The sequence below is a fragment of the Manis javanica genome, chromosome X, assembly GCF_040802235.1.
Source record: "Manis javanica isolate MJ-LG chromosome X, MJ_LKY, whole genome shotgun sequence".
NCBI classification, from domain to species: domain Eukaryota; kingdom Metazoa; phylum Chordata; class Mammalia; order Pholidota; family Manidae; genus Manis; species Manis javanica.
Genome location: NC_133174.1, coordinates 73,591,026 through 73,605,697, shown reverse-complemented (window position 1 = coordinate 73,605,697; position 14,672 = coordinate 73,591,026). Strand labels below are relative to the sequence as shown.

Genomic DNA, 14,672 nt, shown 5'->3' with positions numbered 1-14,672 from the left:
GTTTTGGTATTAGAGTGATCCTGGCTTCATAGAATGAGTTTGGAAGTATTTCCTCCTCTTCTATTTTTTGGAAAACTTTAAGGAAAATGGGTATTATGTCTTCTCTAATTGTCTGATAAAATTCAGCGGTGAATCCATCTGGCCTGGGTGTTTTGTTCTTGGGTAGTTTTTTGGTTATTGATTCAATTTCATTGCTGGTAATTGGTCTGTTTAGATTTTCTGTTTCTTCCTTGGTCAGTCTTGGAAGGTTGTATTTTTCTAGAAAGTTGTCCATTTTTTATAACTTATCCAGCTTGTTAGCATATAAATTTTCATCTTATTCTCTAATAAGTCTGTATTTCTGTGGTGTCTGTCGTGATATTTCCTTTCTCATTTCTATTTCTGTTTATGTGTTTAGATCTCTTTTTCTCTTAGTAAGTCTGGCTAGTTGTTTATCTATTTTGTTTATTTTCTCAAAGAACCAGCTCTTGGTTTCATTGATCTTTTTCTATTCTTTTATTCTTCTCAATTTTATTCATTTCTTCTCTGATCTTTATTATGTCCCTCCTTCTCCTGAGTTTGGGTCTCTTTTGCTCTTCTTTTTACCAGTTTCAGTAATTGTGACTTTATTCATTTGGGATTGTTCTACCTTCTTTAAATAGGCCTGGATTGCTATATACTTTCCTCTTAGATCTGCCTTCTTTGCATTCCACAGAAGTTGTGGAATTGTGCAGTTGTCATTTTTTCCATATATTGCTTGATCTCTGTTTTAATTTGGTGATTGATCCATTGATTATTTAGGAGCATGTTGTTAAGCCTCCATGTGTTTGTGAGCCTTTTTGTTTTCTTTGTACAATTTATTTCTAGTTTTATACCTTTGTGGTCTGAAAAGTTGGTTGGTAGAATTGTAATCTTTTTGAATTTACTGAGGCTCTTTTTGTGGCCTAGTATGTGGTCTATTCTGGGAAATGTTCCATGTGCACTTGAGAAGAATGTGTATCCTGCTGCTTTTGGATGTAGAGTTCTGTAGATATCTGTTACGTCCATCTGTTCTAGTGTGTTGTTCAGTGCCTCTGTGTCCTTACTTATTTTCTGACTGTTGGATCTGTCCTATGTAGTGAGTGGTATGTTGAAGTCTCCTAAAATGAATCCATTGCATTCTATTTCCTCCTTTAATTCTGTTAGCATTCACGTATGTTGGTGCTCCTGTGTTGGGTGCAAAGATATATATATAATGGTTATATCCTCTTATTGTACTGACCCCTTTATCATTACTTAATGTCCTTCTTTATCTCTTTTTACTTTCTTTGTTTTGAAGTCTATTTGTCTGATACTAGTACTGCAACAGTTGCTTTTTTCTCCCTATTGTTTGCATGAAATATCTTTTTCCATCCCTTCACATTTAGTCTGTGTATGTCTTTGGGTTTGAGGTGAATCTCTTGTAGGCAGCATTAAAAATGGGTCTTGCTTTTTATCCATTCTGTTACTCTATATCTTTTGATTGGTGCATTCAGTCCATTTACATTTAGGGTGATTATTGATAGATACGTACTTTTTGCCATTGCTGGCTTTGGATTTGTGGTTACGAACACTTCAATGGTAGCTTGTTTACTATCTCACCATCTACGTTTAACTTACTTATCACGGTATTAAAACACAGTCTGATGGTTCTCTATTTCTCTCCCTTCTTCTTCTTCCTCCACTCTTTATATGTTATATGTTTTATTCTGTACTCTTTTGTGTTTCCCTTGACTGCTCTTGTGGATATCTGATTTTGTTTTTTGCCTTTAGTTAGTATTTGGTTGGTCTTTCTTTGATGTGATTTCATTTTCTCTGGTGACATCTATTTAGCCTTAGGAGTCCTTCCATCTATAGCAGTCCCTTGAAAATACCCTGCAGAGGTGTTTTGTGGGAGGTAAATTCCTTCAACTTTTGCCTATCTGGAAATTATTTAATTCCTCCTTCAAATTTAAATGATAATCTTGCTGGGTACAGTATTCTTGGTTCAAGGCCCTTCTGTTTCATTGCATTAAATATATCATACCATTCTCTTCTGGCCTGTAAGGTTTCTATTGAGAAGTCTGATGATAGCCTGATGGGTTTTCCTTTGTAGGTGATCTTTTCTCTCTCTCTGGATACCTTTGGTCTTTGCCATTTTAATTATTGTATGTCTTGTTGTTGTCCTCCTTGGGTTCCTTGTGTTGGGAGATCTGTGGGATTCCATGGTCTGAGAGACTGTTTCGTTCCCCAACTTGGGGAAGTTTTCGCAATTATTTCTTCAAAGATACTTTCTATCCCATTTTCTCTCTCTTCTTCTTCTGGTACCCTTATAATGTGAGTATTGTTCCATTTGGATTGGTCACAGTTCTCTTAATATTTTTTCATTCCTAGAGATCCTTTTTTCTCTCTCTGCCTCAGCTTCTCCATATTCCTGTTCTCTGATTTCTATTCCATTTTCAGTCTCTTCTACCTCATCCAGTTTGCTCTTAACTCCTTCAATTGATTGTTTCATTTCTGTTATCTCCCTCTAGACTTCATCACTTATCTCTTGCATATTTCTCTGCAGCTCCAGTAGCATGGTTATGACTATTATATTGAAATATTTTTCAGGAAGATTGATTATATCTATCTCAACAGGCCCTCTCTCCGGCATTGTTTGAGTGATTTTGGACTGGACCAGGTTCTTCTGCCTTTTCAGGGCGATAGAAGTCATCACTGGCAAGTGATGCATCTGCCGGCTGGGAGAACAAAGTCCCTTCCTGCTTTCTTGTCACCTTCCCCTTCTCTGCTGCCTGTGTTAGCTGCACATAGGGAGCAGTCTCTGGGTTAATTCCCTGAGCTTCTGTGGGTGGGGCTGCCCTCGGGATGGCCTACGGCACCACTGGGGGTCTCAGGCACGGGTCATGTCTTCTTCTGCGAGATTGGTGCCCCTTCGTGCGTTCCGGACTTTGTGCCGGCGTCTTCTGTTTGGGCCAGGCAGCTGCATGCTGGCGGAGCCTCTGGGTCTGGCCCAGTTCGCTGCGAGCTGGGAGAAGACTGTGTGGTTGTTGTGGGCATGGCTCCTCCCTAGTTGGTCCCCAGCAATGGCAGGTCAGCCGGTTTGCTTGCAGTGCTGGTGGGGGGGAATGAATGGCAGGCTGCTTATCGGCCTGTGGGGCTTTGGAGCTGCTTGCCACTGAGGGGGTTAGGGTGCCTGAAGTTTCTTCACATTCTCAGCCTGCTGGGTTGAGTGTACCTGGATGATTTGTCTACCTGTTTAACCCTGTTCCTTTAAGACTTTAAGTGCCTACTTTTCTTTTGTCCCAGGGTAGCCGGTTGTGGGAACCTGTTCACAGTCTTAGTCTCGGATTTTGCTTTTCATTTCTCTAATATCTTGTACACCATGCAATGTGTGTTTGTGCTCCCAGTGAAGATTACTAGGGCTGGTTATTTAGCAGTCCTGTGCTTCCACTCCCTCCCCACTCTGATTCTTTTCCTCCCACTGGTGAGCTGGGGTGGGGTCAGTGCTTGGGTCCCACCAGGTCATGGCTTTCTATCTTATCCTTTTCATGAGATGCTGAGTTCTCACAGATGTATATGTAGCCTGGCTGTTGTACTGTATCTTCTGGTCTCTCTTTTAGGAATAGTTGTATTTGCTGTATTTTCAAACTATATATGGTTCTTAGAGATTTCCACTGCCCTACTCATGTCGCCATCTTGAGGCCTCCAGTCTTCTTGTATTAAACCGTATTTAGTGAGAAAATTTAGTGTAAATTCTTAAAACAACAAAAATACCTCAGTTGTCTGAATGCAAAACTTCTGTTGAATGAAGGGAATTTGGCAGAATAAATTCTGATAATGGGTTAGCTTAGTTAAAATAAAAATATTTTTGTAGACATTTTTTTTACTTTAATGCTTCTTTTACTCCAGCTTCTTGACTCTGTCACCATATCCTTTTTCCTCTTCATTCTCTATCCCTGGTCCATAGTTCTTTTTTTCAGTCTGGTAACCCCACATCTCCACATTCAAAATTCCTGTACTTCACCTCCTCTTCTACTTCTTTTAGGATGTTTAATAGTAGTTAATATTTATGCTTGGTAATAAGAGCTGTCTGCCATTACTTTTCTGCAGTTTACAATGATAATTTAGGACAACGAATCCTTTTAAAATTAATTACTGCCCTACTTTGTGTAATCTGTAAGTTTCAAAATTTTCTGAGGTCTGTTTACTTAAAACAGAAAGATACAGTAGTTGCATTTCACTACTACTTTTGAATGTAATGCATTAAAAAAAATTATCTGACAGGTGTATCAAACAGATTAATGTATTAAACAAATTAAATATTGATCCTTTCATTTGGGAAAGTTATATTGTGATATGTTCAAATGTCCCTTGTATTTAAATTTTTCTGCATCATATAATTCTCTCCATAAAGTGTAATTAGGAATTATTGAAAAATTTAAAGAACCACTTCTCATCCCTTAGTATGAGTTTACATACTTTATTATACATTCTTGATTTTATTGTCTTTCTGAATATGAGATGTTCAGGGGTTGATTATTTTATAGTCCTTTCTTATATGGGGCTTAGTACTTTTCAAAAATAATTTTATTTAAAATCAATATTTGATATGATTAGTTACCAACCTTCAGAGATCTAAAAGTAGAATGAAGTAATTTTGAGCCTAGCCTCCTGTTTTGACAACAAAATGTAAAAACTTTATTATTAACAAGTAATATGTGCAACACATCCTGTTGATTCTCACAGATGGAAGGTTAGTTGTCCTAGGTCTTAAAGCAATGTCAAAACAGCCACATCCAAATTACTACATCAAAATGTCACATATCCTAATAAAAATCTGTACATCAGAGCTAACTTTTCATAGGGTAGATTTTTACACATTGTTTTCCTCACCTTTCTTTGAAGTTGATACACTATGTTGGAGTCACTTCAGTGATTCTGAAGTGCTGTTCTTGAGTTTTGATGTAATGAAAGGAAAGGCATGAATTTAGAAAGTTAGAAATTTGCTCAGAAGAGTACAGGTTCAGATTACTCAGTTTATTTAAAATTTATCGTCTGTATTTTGTTTAGGAAAATAGTGACATTGTGAAGGAAAGTCCAGTGTGGCAAGAGCAGATCCTTGAAAATGAAGAAGCCATTTCTCTTAGCAGGAAGGACAAAACCATTCAACATGTGGAAGTATTTTGTCATGCCAGGTATGAAAAGTGTTTATTTAGGATAAACTAAGTTAATGACTTCTTATTCACACATCTTCCAAAGAAGCTACATTAAGGATTTGTATGGAATTGGTTCCTACAAGCTTAGTTGATAAGCCTGTTTGTCTTTTTTTTAAGTGTGCCTTTTAGTTTTCTCAGTTTAGATGATGACAATAAACGACCTTACATTAATGATTTAACATTTACCATGCTTTTTAAAATACATTATGTTACCTGATCCTTCCAACAGCCCTGTGCTATGATAGAGCAGATAGTATTAGCTGAATTTTTTACAGAATCCTCAGTAGAGTTCAAACAGATTAATTTGCTGGAGGTCACATGGCTTGATAAATGTCAGGGCCACACCTATACTAGATAGTAGTGGAGCCCAAGATTAAAAACCAAGGTTATTTAATCCTAGTCCAGTTCAGCAGAGCAAAATGGAAAATACACACCATTCTTAGATAATCATTGGCAAAATGGAGAAGTATAAGAACATCAGGGTTGTTTCTACTTTTGTGTGTTACAAGTAAAGCTGCTGTGCACATTCTTTTACAGAATTTTGTGTGAACATGTTTTCAGTTCTCTGGGATATATGCCCAAGTATACAGTTGCTGGGTCATAATGGTAATTGCATGCTTAGGTTTAAAAGAAACTGATAGTTTTGCAGAGTTGCTGTACCATTTTACTTTCCCTCTAGAAATGTATGAGTGATGTTCAGTTTCTCCACATTCTCACCAGCATTTGATATTGTTACTTTTTAATTTTAGCTATTTTGGTAGGTGTGTAGTGATATCTCATTGTGGTTTTAATTTGTATTTTCCAGATGGCTGATTTTGAACATCTTTTTATGTGTTTGACATCCATATATACTTTTTAGTGAAATGTCTGTTTGTGTCTTTTGCTCATTTTATAATTGGATTGGTTTTTCCTGTGGATTTCTGAGAGTTCTTTATATTTCTCAATATGTATTGTTTGTCAGATATGTGGTCTGCAGATATTTTCACCCAGTTTGTAGCTTGTCTTTCATCATCTTTAAACAGGGTATTTTGTAGAGCAAATATTTTAAATTTTGATGAGGCCCAATTTAACAGTTTTTTATTTTGTGGATTGTGCTTTTGGTATCAAAAATCTGTAGATCCAGAGGACTGTCTCCTACTTTTAAAAAGTTCTATAGTTTTGTGTTTTACATTTAAGTCCATGATCTACTTTGAATTAATTTTTGGATAAAGTGTGACATTTAGGTCAATATTTATTTTTTTTAAGCCTGAGGTTATCCAGTTTCTTCAGCACCATTTATTGAAAAGGCTGTTTTTCTTCCATTGAAATACTTCTGCTTTTTTGTCAAAAGTCAGCTGCCTGCACAAGGATGGGCCTATTTCTGGATTCTCTGTTCTGTTCCATTGATCTCTATATCTTTTCACACACCAATACCATACTGTCTTGATTGCTGCAGCTATATAGTATGACTTAATATCAGGTGGAGTGATTCCTCTAAATTCTTTTTTGCCAAGATTGTCTTAGTTATTTAGAGTTTGTACCTTTACATATCAATCTTTAATAAGGTTGTCTATATCTATAAAATGTTGCTGGAATTTTGATAGAAATTGCATTAAGGCCATAGATCAATGTGGGGAGAATTGACACCTTTTGTATTCTTGAGTTTTCCAATTCCTCAACAAGGTATATCTCTCCATTTATGGAGGTCGTCTTTGATTTCTTTGTGCAGACTTGTGTGATTTTCAGCATACCAATCCTGTATGTATTTTGTTAATTGTACCTAAGTATTTAATTTTCTTTGGAGCAGTTTCAATTGTAAGTGGTATTGTCTTTTTAATTTTGGTTTTCATATGTTCATTATTAGTGTCTAGAAATGCAGTTGATTTTTATGCATTGATTTGTATCCTGAAATCTCACTGAACTCACTGATTCAAGGTCTAGGAATTTTTTTTTTGTAGGTTCCTTGGTATTTTTACATAGATAGTCTTGTCTTCTGCAAAGAAGAACATTTATATTTTCCTTTCCTTTAGCTTTTTTTTTAGTCTGTTTTCTATTGAAAGATGTTTTCTTTCTATAGCTGCACACCACGTGTTAATTGTGTTTTCTACTTAGCCTTCCACTCACTTAATGAGCATTTTCTTTTTCCAGGAAGGAATGTATTATCACTTCCTGAGGATTTTGTAATTATAACGCTAACTCTGGGTGATAACTTTGGGTTTCTCACTTGATATTTATCTTGTTCTTGGAAACTGCTTTCTCAGCATGTGCATATCAGATCCACAGTTTGGCCAAATAAAAAAAATGACCTGAAGACCTACACTTTAATGTTCATTCATGCCAAGAGTTTACTATATTTATTTATATTGGTATATTTCCAAAATAATCATGTAAAGATATCTTTATAATGACATGAATGCTGAAATACTATTACTTGTTTTCCCATTTTAGACCAGATGGATTAGCTTATTTACAGAGTTGATGTTTATTAGGCTAAAATCTATGATTTGATTCTTACATATGACACTTATATTTTCATCAAGGAAGAATAAAGTCCAGTTGATCTTTGAACAACATGGGTTTGAACTATGCAGGTTCACTTACATGCATATTTTTTTCAATAAATATACTGGAAAGATTTTTTGGAGATTTGCAACAATGTGAGAAAACATTTTCTTTTGTCTAGCTTACTTTATTGTAAGAGTACAGTATATATATAGAATACATAATACATGTTAGTCAACTGTTTATGTTATTAGGCTTCTGGTCAACAATAGGCTGTTAGTAGTTAAGTTTTTGGAGAGTCAGAAGTTATATGTGGATTTTCGACTGTGCAGGGAGGTCCGTATCCCAAACCTACACATTGTTCTAGGGAGGGTCAACTGTATGTATCTCTTGGCCATAAACAATATTATAGCCATAACCAGCAGCCTCTTGATTTTAATCTGTGATTACAAGGACAGGACAAGGATGCAAATAAATCAGTGCAAACCCGTCACCACTGCTTGGAAAATACATCAGAGTACATGCCAAGTCAGTAACACGGTACACTAATACAAACATACAGGATAGTGCATTATTTTTTATTGTTGATTTCACTTATTTTTCTAAAATAATTTTGCAGTGTTAAGATGAAGGTTTTAGTGATCTTTTAAATATTTCATTTTATACTTTTGGCTATTACAAAGTTAAGCTAAGTACTAAAATAGAAGTGGCAGTGATTAATCTGTTATCAAAGGTTAAGTCCAGATATTGCAACTATCCAGATTGTTTTTGTATCAGAGCTTTTTTATCCTGAATACAGCAGCTTGAAAAAAGTGGGATAATTTCCAGTTTGGGCCAGAAATACTTTTACTATACATAGATTGCTTTTCGTTGAAATGAGTTTTGTGATTATACAATCAACTTATGGAAGGGAAGTGCAAAAGGACTAGCATTTATTGGATATTATCTATGTGGCAACTGCTCTAATCTGGTGCTTTACATATTTTATTTCACTCAGTTTCATTTATGTGTGCTCCAGCCATGTGCATGAGCTGTAAGTTTATCTTATTGATGAACCAACTGAAGATCAGAGGGAAACAGAGATAGCAGAGCCATGATTTCCATGTCTGTCTAACTCAAAAGTTTGTGCTGTTTCCATTGTATCATGTTGTGGTTCGTGCAGCACGTAATACATATATGCACATCAGGGGAGCCGTTCCACCAAGTGAATAAAACATTTCCTTTGTGAGTGCATTTACTTCTTTAGTTTATTAGAATACTATTTAGTATTGTAAAGTAGTCATATCTATAATGGAGAATTAATGTGCCTAACTTCCACTGTTAGGAAGATAAGTGATGAATCCAGTGTCCTTCAGTTGTCATGACTGTAGTTTATATACCACTGAACATTTTTGTAGTTTATATGGGGGAATAAAAGCAGCTACTATTTCTAGTTTTAAGTATTCAACATACTGTGAAAGGGCACAGTACATTAATTCACACTTAAGTTACACAAACCCGAACAGTTCTTAGGTAAAAGAGTGTTGCCTGTTGATTGGATAATACCATATAGTTTCTTTAGTGAGAAGACATTTTATCTTTCTAAAATATTAGCAAGAACTTGTGTTCTCTTTTTTTGCATAGTATTTAACATTGTTTCTGTGTTCTTGACATGATAACGTTAAAGCAGAATGAAAACTTGCTTTTTAAATATGCAAATAAACCAACTCTGTAGTGGGTTGGTACCAAAATAAAGATATTATTTTAATAGTAGTCTAAAATTCTACTTATTTATCTTGAATTATAAAATTTTAATTTACAAATTATAGAAGGAACATGAGCTTCCTGGGTATATATGTAATAATACCAGTGAGGAGAAAGGAATAAAAAAAATTGAAAATCAGCTGCAGTTTTTACAGTTCAGAGGAAGTGATTGTTCATCACTTTGTACAAATAAATTTGTTTTAAGCTGCAAGTGACACAGTATCCAACTAAAAGTGGTTCAAACATGTAGATGGATAGGTAGGTGGGAGGGTGGTTAGATAGGTAGCTAAGTAGGTCAGTCACTGGAGAATTTGTTAACTGAGCATCTTACTCTTGTTCGAGTTCTGGGGTAGCTGCTCTGTACTTCTCTTAGCTCCCTCTCCAGAGTTACAAGTTGGTTGCCGTGATTCCAAACAGATTTTCATGCAATAAAAATCTCTAAACATGAAAAGGAGAAGAATTTTTCTAATGTGTGTATGGTTTTTTTTTTGGTTATTATTATACTAGAGTCTACCGAGAGTCCCCAACAGACTCTTCCTTGTCTCATTGGCTCAAGCTAGGTAACCTGCTCACTCCTAAATCAATCACTAGCAAAGGGCAGTAAAATTACAATAATTGGTTTTGATTAGCCATAATCCATCCCCTAATTCTGGGCATCTTCTGCCTGATATTAGAACAGAATTGCAGCTCTCGTTGCAGAGGGGGCAGCAGGTAATGGTTATTGAGAAGGCAACCAACGGTACTTGATGCACACCACCTTGTAAAATTTTCCTCATGGAGAAATGTGATAAGAGGTTGACATTTCAACTATATGCCATAGTATGTGTTAACACTTTAAGTCGCTGAGAAATAGGGAAATATATCTACCAATATATTACATGGCAGCAATGTAAAATTGATTCCAGTGTTTTTTTTTTTATATTGCTATTTTCTGGAACAACAACTTTTGGGTAGTCTTATTTTTGTAACTCTGACGAGTAACCATTAAACATTTATTTGCAGAAATAAACAGCTGGGTAGCAATATAATAGATACTGTGCAAATCAGAAACGAATGACCTCAGAACAAAGTGCATACATCAAAATAAAATAATACAATTTCTGCAACAAGCTGTACTGGAGATAAAAAAGGTGCAAATGGTTGAAAAATAAATAGTGAACACCTGTGCTGAATAAATTAACCAGCTGGTTGGCAATTTTTCATTTGACTCATCTGAAAGGGTGACTGTAACAAAGCATTAATAAGATGCATTCACTTTGTGGTGTTCCTTTGTTACTACCATTAATTGATAAGCAATACTAGATAATACCAGAATTTATAGCCCCAAATTCTCAGGGTTATGTATAGATTTTGGCAGTCAGCAAGAAATACATTATACAAAGCAGTATTCAGTAATTGCAGTTAGGTAAGATTATCTAAAACATATTGTTATACTGTAATTGCAAATGGCCTTTGAAATTCAGATTAGCAACATACATGACATTAGATTTCATTCTGAAATCTATTTTGATATTGGAAATTTTTGTAAGGACCAATGATGAAGATTTTTTCCCTTTATATGATAAAATCATAGCAGCACTTTAGAACTTAAATGTTCCTTTGAACACTATAATCCAGCCATATTAATTTACAACTGGCAAAGGTATTTTTATACTTTTCAAATACTTTAAAATTGATAACATTGAGTTATTATTTTATTCTGAAGTTTTTCTCAAAGGTTGAATTATCTTTTATAAGAAAATGTTTTTTAACCATACTATAAAGTTTTAAGTTTGAGGGAAGATAAGTCCTTTCCTTGATGAACAGAATGTTGCTTACTGAGGAATAAAGTGGCGTTTGGTGAGTTTTCTGGTGTCTTTATAACTTCTAGTTAGGTATGAAATTCAATCTTGGCAGAATTCCAGAACTGTAGTGGTGGTGGTAAGGAAAGTAAGGATACTATTGTATTTTTATTGCATATATTTTCCGTAGTGCTGGGGATTTCACCAAAGTATGGTGTTGAGAAAAGTAAAATTTGAAAGCTTAAGGATGTAAGAACAAATTCACAAAGAATAATTTCTTTCCTTACACTTATGCCTCTAATTATTTTGACTTCTGCCTTCCAGATTGTCCAGCCCTGGTTAATACATTTCATATTCTCTAGAAAGCCTTCATTCTCAGAATGTAATGGACAGCCATTGACTAGCTCAGTTGCTGTGCTTAATTTCCATGGTGCTATCATCATGGTTTGTAATAAGACAAGTTGCCATATTCTGTCTTATCTGTAAAGTGAAATTAATTATCCTGTCATTTCTTAGTTTAATCTTTACGCGTGGAACTTTTGCTGAAAGTTGTCACCTTAGATCCCTCATGGAACATACTTTGGTTTATTTGGTTTTCAAAATAATGAAAGTGAATACAGAACATGAACAAGTCTCTAGAAAATATGCAACCACATTTCATATTTTTGCTCTTCATTTTTATTGGCAATGTTACTGTTGTGTGGTTATGTGGCCAAAGAGCTTTCAACGTGTGAGCTCAGAAAACCTGGTGTTTTGAGTTGCTTGTTGATTGGTGGGAAGTTTAACATTTTCTTATATTTGATTAATATCTTATGTTTGATTAACTTTGTAGAGTTTATAAAATACTTTTCATACTTATCTTACAACAGCCTCATGAAAGGTAGGGCAGATGGAATGATCTCCATCTTATAGGTGGAGAATCTGAGAGATTAAGTGACTTGCCTAATAACGCTAAGTAATGCACCTAGGACTAGAACATTCCATACTACAATTCCTAGATCTGAAAAGTATCATTGTAGCATTAATGATATGTCTTTTTTATTATATTTAATTAAAATTACTAGATTATAACAGTAAATACCATGGCATTTTATTTTTTGATACTTATAGTGAGTTATTTTATTATTTTATTGTACTGTTTTTTATTGTAGCATTTATTGTGTTAATTTTAATAAGGTGCTTTTCATTGCGTACAGACTTTTGAATTTACAATTTATTGTTTTTTCCTGGCCTAATTTTTTTGTGTTTTCTACAAATAAGTTTTTTTCATAGTATCTATATATCTATATTTACATATATATATATATCCTTTGCATGTACAAAACATTTATTCATTCACTTATTCATCAAGTGCTTATTAGTTACCACCTCTATTGAGCAGTGCAGCAGGTGTTGTGCGGGGCACATAAGAAAAGATGTTAGGGTCCTCCCTCTGGACAATTAAAGTCTAAGTCATAAGATAAAGTATGTACTGGACAACCACAGGACTATTAAAAAGGACCTGGTGAATAAATGCAAAGTAAACTGCATATGTGTATCATGAGGGCATGGAATAATAGAATGATGAGTGTGTTTGGACTAAGGAAGACTTCTGGGAACTGAAATTACAATTTTTTCATAGCATGGATAGATTGGTGAAGTATATGATTATGTTTCGGGACGGAGGAATTACGATACTATGTGTGGCATGGGAAGAATAGCTCAGAAGAAGTATGTGATATGCACCAAAATATGGAGATTAGAATTGATAAATTAGGAGTTAGAGATGCCATGTTGGAAAGTAGGACAGATGAGACCAATAAGTAGATAAAGAAGGCGATTTTTTTGGACACAGGAAGAGGATGGTTTTATGGGTAGGGTTTACATTTGCTGTAAAGACGAGTTGCTGTTCTTGAGCAATCATTTAGCAGGTGTTTACTTCCCAAGGCCTGTCCATATACAAGGCATTTTTATTGTTGAGCAATGTTAAGCAGTATGTCAGCCCAATGACAATGTAGGTTCTGTGGAAGATAAAACATGGAGAAATACATGCTACAGGCAGACTGAATGGGAACCTGTTCTATCAATGAAGGCAATCATGGACTGAGACTGTTAGCTCTAGCTTTGGAATTGGAGCTTCCAGTACAGTAATAGACACTAATAATGAAACAAAATACAATAAGAAAGAATATAGAAAGATTGTATTAGATACCACATTGTGATAAGCCAAGTTAAACATTCATGGCAGTTTTTTTCTAGCTCTGTTACACCACTAATCATCATCATCATCATCATCTCTGATAACCACCATTGTTGAGCATTTTGCTATGTGCCAGGTGCTGTATAGGTATGTGATACTTCATTGATATTCAAAACAACCTTGTGAGGTGGATGGTATTACCCCTGTGTTATAGGTGGATAATTTAGGTCAGAGAGGGTAAATAACTTGTCTAAGTTCACAGTTACCTAGTCAAAGGGTCAGGGATTGGATCTTGAACTGTTTATTCTGAAGGCTGCGCTCATAAGCACTATGTTGATTTATTTCTAATATTCAAATCCCATCTGCCTTAAATTCTCAAAAGTGCACATGTGACATAGTCTGCTAATCCCTGAAATCTTTATGTGTATTTTTCAAGTCTTATGTTTCATATTGTATTGAAACCTTAAGAGAGGAATGTGTATAATGTGTGAGTCACATAAGGTGAAACATAGACTGAACGTGATAAGATAAATGGGGTAAAGAAATAAAAATTGCCATTAAAAGTTAGAATAATATAAAAATGTAGCCAGGTGCTATTATGAGAAGTATAGTGTTATTTTTATAATTTCTCATTAGTCAGGATTTGCATGAAGATGTCGAAGAAACTGGTGCACTGCAGAAAAATCACGCTTCTCTGACATCTGCGAACTCCACAGAAGCTGCACGTTCTGCCGGCCTGCCTACAGAAGATGAGTCATTAAGTGCTGAGAGCTGTGAAATGCCCACAGAACAAACTCCAAGCAGTCACCCAGAAAGTGCCCTAGAAGTGAGTGAGGTCAAAAAGACAGGGGAGAAAGAAAATCACTGTGATGATGAAACTTGCGCGCAGTCAATTTCAGAAGAAGAAACAAATGAAAATGTGCCTACAGCAGAAGACATTTCAGAGCAACCACAGAAAAGTAGGATTACTTACTCTCAAATTATTAAAGAAGGCAGGAGATTTAATATCGATTTGGTATCGAAGGTAAGTGTCAGTTTTGCTCATCACATAGAACAATATGTATTTTTAATGAATTGACAATGGCATGTGAGCTGATAAACTCAGTTTTCATAATTTTATTCTCTGAAGTTTAGCTTATTTGTTTTATAAAGAGGTAGCCAGAAGTTCTCAACTTATATTTAAGGAATATTTTAACTGAGTTATAAACACATTAAAAATGCTCATTAGTACATCACAAGAATACTGTTGTACTGGAGCATATAGTCCATCCTAATATTCTTCTACTGTATGAA

General features: G+C 35.0%; 1 protein-coding gene across 3 annotated transcripts in view; it reads left to right on the top strand.

Moving 5' to 3' along the window:
* CHM (CHM Rab escort protein) overlaps window positions 1-14,672 on the top strand; it is a 215,684-nt gene that overhangs the window by 83,375 nt on the left and 117,637 nt on the right. For 2 of the 3 annotated variants that reach the window (XM_037004812.2, XM_037004811.2), the window contains exons 4-5: window positions 5,050-5,174; window positions 14,016-14,403. In XM_037004812.2, the coding sequence (XP_036860707.1) occupies window positions 5,050-5,174; window positions 14,016-14,403 (513 nt within the window). The remainder of the gene's footprint in view (window positions 1-5,049; window positions 5,175-14,015; window positions 14,404-14,672) is intronic. The other variant, XM_037004815.2, reaches the window with a different exon arrangement.